Below are 18,661 nucleotides of genomic sequence, written 5' to 3'. Positions count from 1 at the left end.
TGAGGCAGGAAGATCTTACATTCAAAGCCATCCTAGGCTACATACAAGGCTAGGCTACATATCAAGTTTGAGGTCAGCTAAGACTGCATAGCAAAGCCCTATCTCAAAAAACCAAAACCAAAACCAAAAAAAAATGCATTTAAGCCGGGTGTGGTAGCACACACATGCAATCCTAGCTATTTGGGATGCTGAAGTAGGAGAATTCCAAGTTTGAGGTCAGCCTGGGCAAAGTAGCAAGACCTTGTCTCAATAAAATTATAAAAGCTCAGCACTAGAGCACTTGCCTCGCGTACAAGAATCCTGGGTTTGATCCCAGTACAAACGCGTATGCATGGCACACAGACACAAGCACAGACACAGAAAGAGAGAGTTGTTGTTGGGGGCGGTCTGTCCTTACAATTTAGTAAAGTAAATTTTCAGATAGCCTATGAATTCAGTTATCTGGAAGAACAGTCACTACATGTGGATACCCCAAAGCAGAAATGCCTTCATGACTTCACATAACTTTCTTTCTACAAACAAAAAGCCAGAGTATAGAACCCTAAAGCTCTGGAGCAGTGATGTGGAACCCATAGCACACGTGTACCACTGAAAGCTCTAACAGGTTCACCATCACTGCCCTAGAAGCCACTACCTGGCTTACCTGGCCTGAGGCTACAATGAAGAGCCCTCGGAGAAAACTCTTCTGTCTGACGTGCCCCAAGTCTATCATTAGAGCACACACTCTGGAGGGGATCACCTTGCCAAAAAACAAAACCACAGCAAAGCTATATCCTCCCTGGGACTGTGCACTGTCTCTCAATTAATCTACATGGAGGAATGAACAAATTGCAAAGATCCGAGTTAAAAACAAATCCATTTCTTAATCCTAGTAGAGACTATGTCCCATTGGGATTTTCCAGGAACTACTAAATTAGATTGGAGATTTTGTTTTGTTTGGTTTGGCACTGGGGAATGAACTCAGAGCCTTGTACATGCTAACCATGTACTCTTAACACCGAGCTACACCCTGACTCCTAGACTAAAGGTTCTTAAATATAAATAGCAAACAGTATTGAAGACACACCTAGTGATGGCAGAGACCAGTCCTGCCCAGAAAAAGAAAGATCTCCTTGACCTTAAATTCACTCAGAAACAGTGTAATATTAATGCTTAACCAAACACAAGCACTAAACCGAATTTAAATATTCCAATCAACGGGGGCAGTTCTGAGACACAGTGTCCAAGTTCTGTGACACTCTTTCCATCAAGAGGAGGGGTTTATGTCTCTTGCTGGGGATCTGGGCTCTAGAACTTGTTACACAACAGAACAGGGTAGAGGTCACACTGTGTCCATCTCCAGACTTAGGCTGTAAGACATTGGCAGCTTCCTCTTGTTCTCTCTTGGAATGCTCATCATTGGCACCCAGCCACCATGCTGTGTGAGAGCCCCAGCAGCCCCTGGAGAGGAATCTGAACCAAAAACAACCTGCCAGCCAAGCGAGTGAGTGTCTTGGAAGTAAACCCATCAGCCCTAGACAAACCACCCCATCCACCACCATGTGAAACAGATAGGAGCTGTCTTCACCATGCGCTGCCCAACTTGCTGCTTCTTGAGCAAAACAAATGACTGTAGTAGGGCCGGGGATTTGGCTCAGTGGTTTTTCCGCCTGCTGTGCAAATGCAAGGACCCGAGTTCGATCTCCGGTACAAACAAAACAAAACAAACAAAAAAACCCCCAAATGACTGTAATAGTTGTTCTCTCTAGTTTGTTACACAGCAATAGGTAAATGGAAGATAGCTTGCCTTAGAGTGCTTGTCTAACATGTGAGGCCCAGGGTTCAGTCCTAAGCAGCAGAAAAAAAAGGAGATAAAGATCAAGATGAAGGAAAGGAAGAGGAAGAGGACAAAGAGGAAAAGGAAAAAGAAGAAGAAGAGGAAGGAGGAAGAGGAGGAGAGGAAGAATGGCTTATTCCTCCCTTGATGTACCAACTCATATTACCTTCGAGGACCAGGTAACACAATGTCAAGATCACAGTTTTGGAGCTAGACTGCCAGGATTTGAATCTAGACAAGTTGCTTACTCAATGCTTCTATTTCTTCATCTATTACAGAAACACAGTAATAGCCTATCTCCCAGGCTATCTGGACTAATGAAGGCTTTCAGCACCAAAAGGAAAAGAAGCTGTTTTTCAGAAACAGGTAACAGAAGTCAGTATGGTGATGCATCCCTGTTATCCCAACACTCGGGAGGCTGAGGCAAAAGGGTGGCAAGATGGAGCCCAGCATGGACAAGTTAAGGTCTCAGTGAGATACAGTCTAAACATTAAAAACAGCTAGAGATGTGGCTGAGTGCAAAGAGTCTGGGTTCAATCTCCAATACCAGAGGGAGAAAGAAGAGAAGTCAGGGGATGGAAAGGGAGTGGGGAGAGGGGGGAAAAGGAGACAGGAGGGAGGAGAGGCAAGAGAGAGGAGAGAGCAAAGAGAACAGAGGAGAGAGCAGACAGGAGAGAAGACAGAGGACAGAGGAGAGAGTGGAGAGAGAGGACAGGGGAGAGGGGAGAAGGGAGAGAAAGGACAAGGGACAGAGGGAAGAGAAAAGGAGAGAAGAGGAGGGGAGGAGCGAGGAGGGGAAGGGGAAGGGAAGGGGGGAGGACAAAGAAAGGAGGTTAGAAGCAGAGGGAATGATGATGGGGGGGGGAAGGAGAGGAAAGAAAGGAAGAAAGGAGGGTTACAGAGAGGAGAAAGCAAAATATAGCTAAAAAGAAAACATGATCAGAAGTGTTGGAGGCAAGGAAAGAGGATCACTGAGGCAGGAAGTCAAGCAGAGGCCTGGAAAGAACAGGTTGCCAGCAGACCAGACATCAGGGGACAGTGGGCTCCGGGGACTATAAAGACCCAGCTGGCAGCACAAGTGTCTCTGGCTGCGGCAGCTCTAAGCCTCCCAGAACCTTCAGGGACAGACCAGCTAAATAACAAGCAGTCACCCTGCTGAGTCCTGGGCCCTTGAGTACCCTCCAAAAAAACCTGAACAGTTTATCTTTCTTTCAGTAGCCATCCACATCTTCTGAATTCATTGCTAATGCCTGAAATTCCTTAAAGAAGGACAGAAACACTTTCATTCCATATTCAAAGAAAAAAATGACAAAAATGCAAAGTTTGGCTAGTAGTGAGTTTAACCAAGGAGTTTCAGGTAATCACCTTGCCAAGCGGGGCCTAGGCACACATCTTTGGGAGTGGATGGATAAACAGTTTATTCAGGATGATAAGCAGTGGAATTAAATCAATCACTATAGTTTCCAATCCCTTAATAAATACTTACTGAATGATTTACAAACAAACCTAAGTATACAATCTGTCAGACATTTCCCTATGTCTACAGAGGGAGGATTTGATCACCTGGAGAATCTCAGGATCAAGTGGAAGAGGTCAATGTCACCAGGGAATAAAAGGTTATGCAAAGCTCAGCACAATGGCACATGTAATCCTAGCTACTCTGGAAGCTGAGGCAGAGGATCACAAGCCCACCATGCCAACTTAGTAAGACCATGTCTCAGAGTAAAATTTTAAAAACAGAAGGGGAGGCTGGGCATGATGGCACACACCTGTAATCCCAGCACTTGGGAGGCAGAGGCAAAGGACTGCCATGAGTAGAGGCCATCCTGGGACACATAGTAAGTTTAAGACCAGCCTGACCTACATAGTGAGATCTTGCTTTAAAAAAAAAAAAGTAAAATTTTAAAAAGGGATGGGGAGGCTGGGCATGGTGGCACACACCTGTAATCCCAGCACTCAGGAGGCTGAGCCCAGCCTGGCTGACATAGTGAGCTTAAGGACAGCGTGAACTACAGAGCAAGACCCTGTCTCAAAATAAATAAATAAAAGGGCTGGGGATTTAGCTCAGTGGTGCCACCGCCTGCCTTGCAAGCACAAGGTCCCGAGTTCAATCCCCCGGTACCTAAATAAATAAATAAATATTAAGATTAAAAATTTAAAAAATAAATTAAAAAGGACAGACATATAGCTCAGTGGTAAATTACTCTGAGGTTCAATCCCTGGCACCCAAACACCACCAAAAAAAGTCATACAAAAAGGAAAAGAAGGGTTCGGTAGTTCAATAATCGACAGAGTGTATAGCATACAGAAGACCCTCGGTTTAATTCCCAGCTCTTAAAAAAAAAAGAAAAAGAAAAAGAAAAAAGCCAGGCATCGTGGTGCACACCTGTAATCCTAGCACTTGGGAGGCTGAGACAGGAAGATCGACATGACTTTGAGGCCAGCCAGGGCTACATAGTAATTTCAAGGCCAGCCTGAACAAATAACGAAACTCTTGTCTCAAAAAGCTAAAACCAAACCAAACAAAACAATAACAACAGAAATGATAGAGCTAAGAATGCAGTAACAGAAACTGTAAATTTCAACACAAGCTAGAATGAGATTCACTGTCTTGACCAGTGGTTACAAGGATAAACTCTGAAGTCAGACAGTAAGGATTTAAATCCTAGCTTTGGTATTTACTAACTATGAGACTATTTACTAACTATGGGTAAGTAATATAACTTCTCTCTGCCTCAGTTTCCAAACTTCTTAAATGGAGAGCTACATCTATTTCACTGGGCTACTGTAAGAATCGAACTAGTTATGAGCCAGGGATTTAGCTCAGTGGCACTGCATCTGGCTTCAAAGTGCAAGGTCCTGAGTTCAATCCCTGGTACTGCAAAAAAAAAAAGAAAGTAGTACCGGTAAAATGAAGTGCTTAGAATACTACCTGCTATCAATAGTAACAGTAATTACTGTTATTATCTGGTCTGAATCTATCAGGTCAAGGAGCTCTGTCATTGCACAGAAGTACTTTCACACATTTATGTAAACAAGGGACAGACTCAGAGAAGGGGTATGATTAAAGAAAACTCATGACTACTTGGGGAATTAAAAAGGTCTCAGATTTCTAGGTCTTAGATTCTGCTTCCAGTGTGTCCCCCAAGGTCCATGTATTCAAGTCTTGGTCCCCAGTCTGGTACTATGGGGAAGTGGCAGAAACATTAGGAGACTTGGTCACAGAGCAGGCCCTGGAGGGGGAAAGTGGAAGCCCACACCCTTCTGCTTCCTCTTATTGCCTGTCTTGAGGTGAGCAGTTCCAGTCTGCTGCACCTGCTGCCATGATGTGGTGCCTTACCACAGGCCTTGAAGCATCAGGGCCAAACAGCTATGGACTGAACCTCCAAAACTGTGAGCCAGAATAAACTTTTCTCTTGGGAAGTCAATCATCACAAGTATTTATTATAGAAATGGAAGTTGACTAAAACAGACTTATTTTTTTTTCTGTTGGTGTTTTTCTGGTTATTAAACCCTTCTTTCTTCTGAAGAGATGAGAGGAAGAGTCAAAAGTAAGACAGAGCATGAATTAGTGTATTCTGACAATTGCTGACAGCTTAAATGGTTTGTGTGGAGGTAAACAACACTGGCTCAGATAAAACCATCATATATTCTCCATGTTTTATAGAAGAGACTGAGAATAGGAAGAACTTGAGACAAGCACTCACAGTAAAATTCCATCACCTCAAGACTTAAAAACTTAGAGGACAGGGCCGGGGATTTAGCTCAGTGGTTTCACTGCCTGCTGTGCAAGCACAAGGACCCAAGTTCGATCCCTGGTACCAAAAAAACAAGAAAACTTAGAGGACAGTTTGCTACACTGAGATGAGTACAGTGAAAATCAGGCACCATTTACTGTTTTGAATCAAAATGGGGCTTCAGGTGCAATGATGTCTACCTATAACCCCAGCTACTCGGGAAGCTGAGGCAGGATGAAAAGGCTTGCAAGTTCAAGCCCAGCCTGGGCAACATAGCAAGACTTTGTCTTAAAATTAAAACATTACAAGCATTGGGGCTATAGCTCAGTGGTGGAGAGCTTGCCTAACATGCACAAGATTCTGGGTACCATCCTCAATACAGCCAAAAAAAAAACCCCCTAAATAATTGGGTTTTGGTTTCCTGGAAGAGCTAGTTAAGAAATATACCTATATTTGCCGCCTGCTGCACAAGTGCAAGGACCCGAGTTTAATCCCCGGTACCAAAAAAAAAAAAAAGGAAAAGAAAAGAAATATACCTATAGGGCCAGGGATTTAGCTCAGTGGTTCTGCCGCTTGCCTCAAAAGCACAAGGACTTGAGTTCAATCCCCAGTACCAAAAAAAAAGAAATATTCCTATAGAACATACATCTCAGATAATAAGGGAAATTTTTCCAGTATAGGAAGAAATGGGTTAAGAAACAGGGAATTAACTGGTAGTAGGAGAAGCTAACTTTCAGTTTTATTTTAAAGAAATGTATATACAGGTATATGTACACTGATATGTTGTTTCTGTTAGAGACATGACTGACAAAGGAACAAAGTTCATGGCTTCTGTATTTTTTTTTTTTGGTACTGGGAATCAAACTTGGGTCCTTGTGCTTGCGCAGCAGGTGGCGAAACCACTGAGCTAAATTCCCGGCCCATGACCTCTGTATTTTCAAGATGGACTTTTATAAGGGTTGTTTATTTGTTTGTTATGGTACTAGGTTTTGAACCCTTTTTTAAAGTTTTAATTTTACTACAGTTGCCCAGGGTGGCATGAAACTCTCCATTCTCCTGTTAGCCTCGCAAGTAGCTAAGATTATAGGTGGGCACCACTATGCTGAGCTATGAGGTATTCTCTCTACCTTTATTTACTAGGAGGAAAAGAAATGAGAACATATGAAGTACCAAGAATTTTTTTATACACTATCTCAGTTAATCTTCTTAGTAACTTTATGAATCCAGATGAGAAAAATGAAACAGAGAGATATAAGGAAAACTCCCCAAGTAACACTAGCTCTAAATGATGGAATACACTCAGGATATTTTCTTTTTTTTGGTACCAGGGATCGAACTTGAGTCTTTGAGCTTGCGCAGCAGGCAGCGAAACCACTGAGCTAAATCCCTGGCCCCACTCAGGATATTTTCTTTTTGTTTTTTGTTTGTTTGTTTTGTTTTGTTTTTGGAACTGGGGATTGAACTTGGGTCCTTGCGCTTGCACAGCAGGCGGCGAAAGGATATTTTCAATTCAAACCTCAGATATACTCTGTGCACTTCACTACACCGTCTAAAGAGTGACAGATATTTTAGTATCTACTTGCCTGAATGTTAATGTCTGTCCACAGAAATAGGTCGGAGCTCTGGAGTAGAGAACACCTGAGGATTCAGAATCATTCCGAAGTGCTATGTTTCTTCGACTGCTCAAACTGTACCCCTCAAAGCCAGTTGTCCACTCTTTTTAAAAGCAAAGATATTGAAAATTATTAGAATCTCTACAGGGATAACTTGAATACAGATACATTAATCAGAACTTAGAAGCAGAAGTGACTATTCATAAAGGTCATGGCTAAGTTTAATAAAATAAAAAATTCAATAATGGGATATCATGGTTAATTCCACAAATTACAAAAAAGATTTTAGAATATTTCTGTGCAATTTTGGCATGGAAAATCAAATGTGTGCTACTTCCTATCTAATAAAATTATGGTTCAAGCTTACCTGTCTGAACTTACTCTAACATGATTAAGAACTAATGAATATATTGGGCCGGGGATTTAGCTCAGTGGTTCCACCGCCTGCCTGGTAAGCACAAGGACCCAAGTTCGATCTCCAGTACCAAAAAAAAAAAAAGAACTAACGAATAGGGGTAGGAGGTATAGCTCAGTGATAGAGTGAATGCTTAGCATGTGTGAGGCCCAAGGTTCAGTCCTCAGTCATACACACAAATTTCACGTTATCATCAATTCAGGATTCATCCTTAGGAAAAAGGGTATTAGTGCACATCCACCTGCACAGAATATAAGCAAATTCCAACACACAGTTAGGCTCCAGGAGTGAGAAGGTAACGGCATACCATGAGGCACCAATGTGGAATGACCTATTTGGGGGATGCTCCAAGGACTCCACTCCTGTCGGCCGTCTCCTCGAGCGCAGACTCTGAACTGATAATCAACATTGGGGTCTATGTGCAGTACTATGAATTCAGTTTCAGATCCTACGTATACGTCTTCAAAATGATGTGAAGTGCATTTACGGAACTGAAGCCTGTAATCTTGGGCTGTAAAGTCATCGTCCACCTAAGGAGAAAAGTATTACATTAGGTAAACATCAGAAAATGAATGGGGACATTCTGGACCAGCCACACAGAAACATGTGCTGAACAGGACCCATTCTGGGAAGGTATAAGTAAATACACTGTGGCTGTGACAATTTCCTCTCTTTTCTTTTTTTTTTTTTTTGGTACCAGGGAATCAAACTCAGGACCTTGCACTTGCAAGGCAGGGAGCTAAAGGCACTACTGAGCTAAATCACTGGCCCTCCTTTCTTTTCTTTATTAGACCATGTGCTCGATACTTTCCAGTCTGACATTAAAAAAAGAATTGTTTCCTTTGAAGAAATGGCATACTTTTCTGAACAAGAATGTCAAAGATAAAATATCTGAAATTTAAGAATAAGTATCCCACTACTATACAGCATTCGTATAACTAAGAATTAATACCTGGAATATATAAAAGACTCCTAAAATTTGATAGGGTAAAAGCCACCCAGTAGAAAAATAAAGAAAAATTAAGAATAAAACAGACTAAGAAGTATAAAGTGGGACCAGGGATTTAGCTCAGTGGCACCTCTCCCGGACTTGCAAGGTTCTGAGTTGATCCCCAGCACCAAAAAAAATAAACAAAAAAAACAAGTATAAAGGGCCAAGGGCTGGGGATTTGACTCAGTGATAGTGCACTTACCTAGGTAGGAACCTACCTAGGTTCAATCCCCAAAAACATATACATACACAAAGGAAAACAAAACTAAACTAAAAAAATACTTCAAAACTGAATTTCATTTGGGCATGATAGTGCCCATCATTCTGGCAGAATGAGGCGGGAGGACCACAAGTTCAATTCCAGCCTGGGCAATTTAGCAAGACCCTGTCTCAAAAGAAAAAAGAAAAAAGGGCTGGGGATATAGCTCAGTGGAAAGACCCTAGGTTTGATCCCCAGTTCATACATACATACATACATACATAAATGTTTGTTTCAAACTAGAAGAGCAACTTCTGTTCAGGTTCCCTATGACTTTATTCTCATTGTAAAGCAAAAAAGATTTTTGCTTGGGAAGACAAGAAAGCATTCAAAATCTCAAATCCACAGTCACAGCCACTTCTGCAATTCCAAACTACATACCTTACACCATCGCACGATGATGCCCCCAGGCTTCTCTATCAGCTCTTCTATCTGTACTGGTGGACGGGATGCTACAGTCCCATGCTTAAAAATGTGGTCTTTCACTATGTTCAGAATGGAATCATCCAACTGAGCAGATAAGCAAGGCACATCAACCAGCAAAGGTACTTCCGGTAAACTGAGGAAACAAAGCTCAGTGTTTATGAGATTTCATTAACAGAGTTAAAAATACAAGAAATAGTTAGATCACTTAAAATGCTGGAAGGATCCTGAGGTCTCCAGTAAATAATTCTCACAGCTGTGGAAGGGTTGTTGTTTTTTTTTTTGGTACCGGGGATCAAACTCAGGACCTTGAACTTTTGAGGCAGGTGGTGGAACCACTGAGCTAAATCCCCAGCCCACGTGGAAGGTTTTAATGCGAGAGGTTTTAATCTTTATATTCCATAAAGATCCGCTTCACAAATAAATATAAGCAAGACAGAAATCTGGAAGAATTACAACTGTCAGGTTAATACCAAAAGATCTAGTTTACTGAAATATGACTCAATTTCAACGATATATTCAAGTTCTTCTCTTGTACAAAGGCCATGTTAATTTATGTATCATTCAAATTTTATTTTACATGTTTGTTTGTTTGTTTTGAGACTGGGTCTTGCTATGTAATTCAGGCTGGTCTTGAACTCATAGCAATCTTCCTGCCTCAGCCTCCCAAGTGCTGGGATTACAGGCATGTGACACTATGCTGGGCTTATCATTCCAATTTTAGCATATGTGCTGCTGAAACAGAGTCCCAGAATTTAAAAAATTTTAACAACTGTCTTATATATTAGAATTGAAAAGTATCTGCAGTAATACTAGGTCAAAAATTATAATCACATTTATTTTATGCTAATAGTAGTGATAATGGGCAGTCAAACTTTGAAAAATACACTATCTATCTACTTTAATCAGAATCTTTTATAGGGGGAAAAGAGAAGACATAGTCTAAATGGTTAAGCCCAAAAATCATAAACTCTTTTACCTGTCCAACTGAATGTGTGAGGCCTTTTTGGTAAAGCTCCACAGTTTCTCATTCTGTTCCTCTATACCTCCAAGAATGGCAATCTCACCTACAGCAAAAGCAAGAGAACTAGTACAGTGAAAAAGGGCCACATCAGAAAAGTAAGCAACATGACTTGTGTCCATGTCGGTCTCCAGTTTTCTTCCAAACAATATCTACATGATGCCACAGTTAAATTCCAAGATAAAAGTAGAAACTATTTCAGAAGTGACTATGGAAAGCCCAAATAGAGAAGGTAGACATAGTGCAACATTGTGCCAGAGCTGAAGATGCTGCTCTAGACAAGAAAATCTGGTCAACCAACTCCACACAAAGCAAAAGGCAAGGGACTTGTCCTACAGAATCTTTATCAGTTTGAACAGGAACAGAATATTACAGAGACAGGAGCTAGAGCGTATGGGGTCTTTTTTTGTTTTATGGTACTGGAGACTTAGCCCAGGGCCTTCATATTGACTATAGTCCCAGCTCCTCTTTTTTTTTTTTTTGGTACCAGGGATTGAACTCAGGACCTTGCTCTTTTTTTTCTTTTCTTTTTTTTTTTTTAGTACCGGGATCGAACTTGGGACCTTGTGCTTGCAAGGCAGACGCTGGAACCACTGAGCTAAATCCCCAGCCCCTTGGACCTTGCTCTTTCAAGCCAGGCGGCTGCACCACCAGGACCAGTCCTAGCCCTTTTTATTTTATTTTATTTTACTTTATCTTATTTCATTATTTTAGTTTTTAAACCTTTCTGTCTTACAGTACTAAAGATTGAACCCAGGGTCTTCACACAGCTACATTCCCAGTCATTTTTTTTTTTTGAGACAGAGTCTCACTATGTGGTTTGGGCTGACCTTGAACTTACTATGTAGCCCAGGCTGGCCTCAAATTCAAAGCAATCCTCCTATCCTCCGGCCTCAGTCTCCCAAGTCCTGGGATTACAGGCATGTATCACCATGTTTGCCTTACTTTTTATTTCTGAGATAGGGTCTTGCCAAGTCCTTATTTTGAGACGAGGTCTCAATAATGCCCAGTTTGGCCTTGAACAAACCATCTTCCTGTCTCAGCCTCCTGAATAGCTGGGATACACACATGTGCCATCATGCCCAGGAAGGCATATGGTCTTTTAAAATCAAATGATCCCAGGTGTGGTGGCACACAATTAGAATTCATACGACGAGATCCTATCTAAAAACCAAAACAAAACTAAAAGACAAAGGAATGGGGAGGTAGCTCAATGTGAAGGACCTGGGTTCAATTCACAATATAAAAAAACAAAAAAGCCAAGTGATGCAGTCAGATTTTCCTAAAAGAACATCATGCATTAGATCAGAAATTACACAACAGAATAAAAAGTAAATGCTACACAGATAGTATGAATAAGGCCAACTTCTACATCCTCCACAGCGCTTAAGGACACTGCCTTCAGAATGCACCCTGGAGCTACTCAAATTTTTGAGACCATATGACTGTCTTCACCTACAGAAAAACAGAAACATATTGAAGACTGCCTCAAATGCCATAAATAAATTTTTATCTCTTGGGAGGAAAAGAGTTTGAGATTTTAAAAATTTCTGAAGTATGAAAAATATTTAATAATCAAATGCTATAACAAACATGGATGTGCCTCAAATGATTTATTTTCTAAAATAAAAACACTTCTCAGTCCTGTGAGTAATAGGTGTGAACTCCTGGCCTGTGCTGACCTGCTTCTGGGTTTGTTTCCAAATGCAAAGCTCCAGGGAAAGACATTCTGTGTCCTGCCAAAAACTTTTTTCAAAGGCAGTTATGGTCAGTGGGAAAAACAAAAAAAACCCTTCCCAGTGAAGATAAATTGTAATTAGATGTAGATTAACAGCAGCATAACATTCTAAAAATAAAAAAAGAATCACTGATCAACTAAAGTCAAAACAAAACAAAAACAGGTGGGTGTGGTAGTACTGGCCTGTAATCTCAGCACTTGGGAGGCTGAGGCAGGAGGACTGAATCAGTTTGAGGCCAGCCTGGGCTGTATAGTGAGTTCAAGGCCAGTCTGAACTACATAGTGAGACCCTATCTCAAAAAACAAGGGCTGGGGATTTAGCTCAGTGGCACAGAGCCTGCCTTGCAAGTGCAAGGTCCCGACTTTGATCCCCAGTACCAAAACAAAACAACAACAACAAAACCGAATCACTGATCAGTAAATTCATCAATAATTCTACTTCCAGATCTGGACATAGCAGTGCAAGCGTATATTCCCAGTTCTCAGGAGGCTGAGTCAGGAGGATCACTGTAAATTTGAGGCCAGCATGGGGTACAGAGTTGAGTTCAAGGACAGCCTGAACTACACAGGGAGACCGTCTCACAAAATAACAACCCCTCCCAAAATCTATCTCCAAAAAATCTCTTAAAACCACCCGTGTCTCATTTTCTTTCTTTCTTTCTTTCTTTTTTTTTTGGTACCAGGGATTGAACTCAGGTCCTTCGGCTTGCGCAGCAGACGGCGAAACCACTGAGCTAAAGGCCTGGCCCCCATGTCTCATTTTCACTTGCCACTGTCTTTACCATTTCCTACCTGGCTCACTTCCACAACTTTTAATCAATCTCTTTTGCCTCCAGAACTTACAATTTATTTTTTGGTTTGCTTCTTTGTTATTGCTGTTGTTCTGTTTTATTTCGTTTTGTTTTAAAGACAGAGTCTTGCTTTTGTAGTTCAGGCTGGTCTTAAACTCATTATGCTGCCTAGGCCTGCCTGGAACTCACAGGTGATCCTCCTCCCTCAGCCTCCTGAGTGCTGGAATTGTAGGTGTGCGGTACGACACCCAGGTGAATTTATAACTTCTAATTTAGTCTCCAAACTGTTGGCAGGGCCATTTTGATACAATGTAAACCAATCATATACCTCTACTGCTTAAAATACTTCAGCGGATCCTTCAATATGACACTGCACTCCACTCCTGATGGTACTTCTGCTTAGAAATCAGTTACCTCCCTTTTTTTTCCTTGTCTGTTTGATGAATTTCTTCAAGCCTTTGTGGAACTGCTCCTATAGAAAGCTTCCCTATACTTTTCCCAAAAAGACTAAGCAACTTCTTCCTCTGTGTTTCAGTAAATCTGAGATATATCATAAGGTATGTACAGACCCCTCAGTGGACTGTGAACCCCAAAAAACAACTATTACTTTACCTTTTTTTTTTCCTGAGAAATGAGATTGAACCCAGGGCCTCACACATGCTAAACAAGCATTCTACCACTCAGCTTACTTTCTCCTGGACATGAATAACCACTCAAAAAGTTGGCTAAAGACAGGAATACAGCAATTAAACTTTAATCATATTTTTTAACAGGGACAACAGAACCATGAATATTGAAAAATATTTGAACAATCTCACAATGATCTGAAAATTGTGTTAACAATGAATTAGAAGCCATTATAATAGAAGCATTTGAGACAAATCATTTGCTCCTTATTTTGTAAATGATTCTAATATTTCAATTACACTTACCTTGAGACACCTCACAGTACAACTGCCATCCTATATTACAAACTGTCTAAAGGAAGGAACATCCCAAGTATCTCAGAGATAGCAAGAAGCCTGCTGATAGCCAGAGAAATCAGCCAAATGTCAATCTGAAAGATAAGCATTTAACAGGCTCCCTAGGCTCCCACCTTCTTGGACTAAGTCCTCTGCAGTGTTCACTCCGTGCTCTATGAGCTTCTGGCAGTCATCTAGTGGTTTAATGGTCTCCTGCTCAATGGTGTCCACCTCTTGCAAAAGAGTCACCAGGCGCTCATCCAGGAGCTTCCCAAGGGTCTCCTTTAAATCACTAAAATGCTGTTTGAGGACATCCCTTGTTCGTGATGCACTCTCTTTAATCTGAAAAGAAATAAAAGTTCAAAATCAGAATCTCTGGAAAAGATTAAATCACAGGTATCATTCAGAACTATCTATGGCCGGAGATTTAGCTCAGTGGTGCTGCCACCTGCCTCGAAAGCACAAGGTCCTGAGTTCAATCCCCGGTACAAAAAAAAAAAAATGACACTGTTATTCTCAATAAATAATTGTTAGAAATTATTATTTGCACAGTGTAGTTCTTGGCAATAGCATGTTTTAGTACAAAAAATTAAATACTGGGGATTAAAATTCATTTTACTGCAAAGAAGCAAAGGAACAGTATATAATACAGCTGGGCATTCTGGGAGCCTGGGGCAGGAGGATCCCAAGTTTAAGCTCAGCCTGGGCAACTTAATGAATTAGTGAGACCCAAAATAAAAAATTAAGAAGACTAGGGCTGTATCTCAGTGCAAAGGTCCTGAGTTCAATCTCTATGATCAGAAAAAAAGAGGGACAGCTGTTCACCTAGTAGCAAATACAAAGTCCCTGGTTCAATCCCCAGCACCACCAAAAAGAAAAAACAAAACAAACAAAAAAAAGTCTTGTGGATAAAATGCCCTTGTTATGGTAAAAGAACACTAAGAATTTATATATAATCCAAAAAAGACTCAGAGGCAGAACTGGTAGAGTAGCTTAATTTTTTTTTTTTTTTTTTTTTTTTGTACCGGGGATCAAAATCAAGACCTTGCCCTTCTGAGGCAGGTGTGGTGCCACTGAGCTAAATCCCTGGCCCAGGAGTAACTTAATCTTCATCGGGTCATGGTGCGCTTTGTGAACTCATGACAGGATCATACTCTCCCCCTAAAAAAATGAATAATCTACACCCTAAAAACTTATTTAATTCCAAAAGTTCACAAATTCCCTCTGATCCAAACTATGGCTTGCCTGAGGCAGTAATTATGACACCTTCTTTGCAGAAGAATCATGTAAACTGCCTGTCATCCATCAGACGTCAAGGTTCCATCCAAAACCTACTGAATCAGAAGCTTAGAGAAGGGGCTCGAGGAATGTGTGGATGGGGTTCTCATTCTTCACAAGCACACCAGTGATTCTGTAACTTACACCCTAAAAAACACTGCCCTAGGGCTGGGGATTTAGCTCAGTGGCACTGCACCTGCCTTGAAAGTGCAAGGTCCTGAGTTCGATCTCCAGTACAAAAAAGAAAAACAGCCCTAAATCCACAGAGCCAAAATTAAGAACTCTTGATCTAAAAGATGTGACAGAAAAAATTGGTACATAACATAAACATTTTAAAACAGGTTGTCTACACAAACATGTATTTTTTAAAAACATAATTCAAACAACACAAAATTCACTTTCTTACAGATAATCCATAGCTGGGACACTCAAACTAAATTAGACACATGGCTGGGGATGTGGCTCAAGTGGTAAAGCATCTGTCTAGTTTGCAAGGCTTGGGGTTTGATCCCTAGTGCTGAAAAAAAAGTATTGTACAGTAATTGCTTTGTAAATATTAATATATTAGTTTCATATAAACACATTGGGCTTACTACTCTAATCCTTTTGCTTTCTCTTAGCAAGAGAATTTGAAATATAAGAAAAGTATACCAAGAAAGAATACATTGCTGGACCTGATGGTGCATGCCTATAATCCCAGCACTCAGAAGGCTGAGGCTGGAAGATTGCTGTGAGTTTGAGGTCCGCCTGGGCTACATTGTGAGTGCAAGGCCATCCTGAACTACATAGTGAGACCCTGCCTCAAAAAGAAGAAACGATTAAAAAAAAAGATTAAAAAAAAAAAAAAAGAAGAAAAGATATTTGTGTAGTAAGTAAAAGAATTCCTTAAATCATAAAGAAAAGAAGAAATCCTAATTTCATTGCTAACTAATCTCTGTGGTTACTAGAGAATATGTATGAAATAAATCCGTTTTTTTTTAAAAGGCCATTAACCCAGAATGTACTTGATTTGGTACATTTCTGACTTAACCCTGGGATCCTTGAGAATCAGGCCCCATTATACACAGCACCTGGAAAATAATGTTGACAAATGAAAGTAAGCACGTGTGTTTGCAATAACTTTTTTTTTTTAATTTACTGTTTGGTTTTTTTTTGGTACTGGGGATCAAACTCAGGACCTTGCGCTTTCGAGGCAGGTGCAGTGCCGCTGAGCCAAATCCCCGGCCCTTGCAGTAACTTTTTAAAAGAACCATGGAGGGCCGAAGATTTAGCTCAGTGGTTCTGATGCCTGCTCTGCAAACACAAGGACCCAAGTTTGATCCCTGGTACTGCAAAAAAAAAAAACAACAAAAAAATACAATACAATACAATAAAAGAACCATGGAAAGTTAGCCTGTGATCCCAGGACTTGGGAAACAGCAGGACTGCAAGGCCATCATAGGCTACACAGTGAGTTCAAAACCAGCCTGGACAACATAGTGAGACCTTGTCTCAAAAAAACAAAAAATATGAACAGCGGGCGTGGTGGTACATGCCTGCAATCCTAGCATGTGACAGGCTGAGGCAGGAGGATTGCTATGAGTTTGAGGCCAACCTGGACTATGTAGTGAGTACCAGTCTGTACAGCAAGATTCTATCTTAAAAAACCAAACCAAAACCAAAACAAACAAACAAAAAATGTAAAAGAAGAGCTGGGGATGTAGCTCAGTGGTGCCTCACCTGCCTGGTAAGCACAATGTCCTGAGTTCAATCCCCAGTATGTGTGTGTGTGTGTGTGTGTGTGTGTGTGTGTGTGTAAAAGAAACAGAATGCTTTATGATTTTGATATACACTGGGATATTGTAAGAAAAACAAAAACTCAAGCTCTATCCAGAACTACTAAATCAAAACCTTTATATTTATTAAGATGCCAGGTGATCTGTACACACCACTCAGAACAATAAACGAGGCCAGGGATTTAGCTCAGTGGTTTTGGACCTGAGTTTGATCCCCGGTACCAAAAAAAAAAAAATGGCCTTGAAGAACAATAAATGAAGACATGTCAGAGCAGTGTAAATACACTTCAAATCCCCAATACCAAGAGGAAATTTTGCAGCTGAACACTACAGCACCAGGGTCCTGTGGAGCTCCTTAATGGATATGGCACACACAGGAAGTGCACTGGTTAGGTAAAGTCGATTTCCTCTTTAGAAATAATTCAAAAGCTCCTTCAGAGTTATACAGAATCACTATGTTTTGTTTTTGTTTCAGAACCTCAGAGAGAAAAAAAAAGGAAGTAAACACAAAACAGCAAAGGGCTATGAAGGGGAGAATTCATTCCCAAACCCATCTCCTGCGCTCTCATTTATCAATTTTGTTCCTTTTGTTCACAGAATCCCACCATTCCCATTTCAAACTTGATACTACCTTGGGATCAGTTTCTCCTCCCAGAAATAATTCATAATTTTAAAGTTCAATCACCTTTAACACAACCAGGTAACTAATCAAGTTCATTTGCTTGGCTTTATGAAACTGATTTTAAAAAGAAGACTTTACTCTGGAGTGAATTTCCTCATTTTTTATTTGGTATCAATGGTCCAATTCATCACCTCACTAAATTTTCACAACTCCTAGAAAGGAGGCTGCATTGTTTAGGGTTAAAGAATGCAGTTCCAAGAAGTAATTTTACCCAAGGCTTCACACTGCCCAAAACAGTCTGACTTCAAGAACCATGATCTTCTGATCACACTGTTGGTTTGCTACTTAGAGATCCTATTTTTATTTTGGGGGGTGTTTTTTGTTTTTGTTTTTTGAAGCAGGGTTTCCCTTTGTAGTTCAGGCTGCCCCTAAACTATGTAGCCCAGGCTGGCCTCAAACTTGCAGGGATCCTCCCACCTCAGCCTCCCAAGTGCTGGGACTACAGGCATGCACCACCACGCCCAGCTCTAGATATCCCATTTTAAAGAGTTCCTAGGAAATCTTGTAAATTATGTACCGTGTTGGCTGAAGACACTTCCGCTATGTATTTCTTGCCCCTGCATAAAGCTTTGTGAGGTTACTAACCATCACCCCCAAATGCTACCTTGTCATCTACAGCAAAAACTCTGGTAGTTTGTTTTTGTTCTTTTTTTCAACTCTGGTAGTTTGTAACAAAGTAGACTTAAAAAGAATACAAAACAGAAACAAGTCAAGGACTCAAAAAGGAAACTGTAATATACATTTTTACATCGAGTCATCATATTCTGATCTCATTTTCCACTAAAACTTCTATTGTAACAATTAAAACTTACTTAACAAAGTTTCCACTGCAGCTGAATCAGCCCCAAAGTAAATGTTTTTAAAGTTTTAGGGCCAGGGATTTAGCTCAGTGGTTCTGCCGCCTGCCTTGTAAGCACAAGGACCCAAGTTCGATCCCCGGTACAAAAAAAAAAAAAAAAAAAATCTTTCAGGGCCAGGGATTTAGCTCAGTGGTTTTGCCACCTGCTGCGCAAGCGCAAGGACCTGAGTTCAATCCTTGGTACCAAAAAAAAAACAAAAACAAAAAATAAAGTTTTAACAGGATGATGAACTCACAAAATGCCACCTATCAATATAAGCCACTCAAAAGCCTCGGGAATATTTATTTTACAAACCACCAA

At 40.7% G+C, this 18,661-nt stretch overlaps 1 protein-coding gene across 4 annotated transcripts in view; it reads right to left on the bottom strand.

Moving 5' to 3' along the window:
- The window catches only part of Crlf3 (cytokine receptor like factor 3), a 58,612-nt gene that overhangs the window by 12,786 nt on the left and 27,165 nt on the right, over positions 1-18,661 (bottom strand). For all 4 annotated transcript variants that reach the window (XM_087191503.1, XM_087191502.1, XM_004870687.4 and 1 more), the window contains 5 exons: positions 13,901-14,108; positions 10,234-10,321; positions 9,213-9,390; positions 7,889-8,111; positions 7,137-7,269 (listed from right to left, as the gene is read on the bottom strand). In XM_087191503.1, the coding sequence (XP_087047629.1) occupies positions 7,137-7,269; positions 7,889-8,111; positions 9,213-9,390; positions 10,234-10,321; positions 13,901-14,108 (830 nt within the window). The remainder of the gene's footprint in view (positions 1-7,136; positions 7,270-7,888; positions 8,112-9,212; positions 9,391-10,233; positions 10,322-13,900; positions 14,109-18,661) is intronic.

The sequence above is a fragment of the Heterocephalus glaber genome, unplaced genomic scaffold (genome assembly GCF_053883595.1).
Source record: "Heterocephalus glaber isolate CG9 unplaced genomic scaffold, H.glaber_assembly_v1.0 deba00001564, whole genome shotgun sequence".
Lineage (NCBI taxonomy): Eukaryota > Metazoa > Chordata > Mammalia > Rodentia > Bathyergidae > Heterocephalus > Heterocephalus glaber.
The sequence above is the reverse complement of the archived record's forward strand: the minus strand, read 5'-3'. Positions and strand labels throughout refer to the sequence as shown.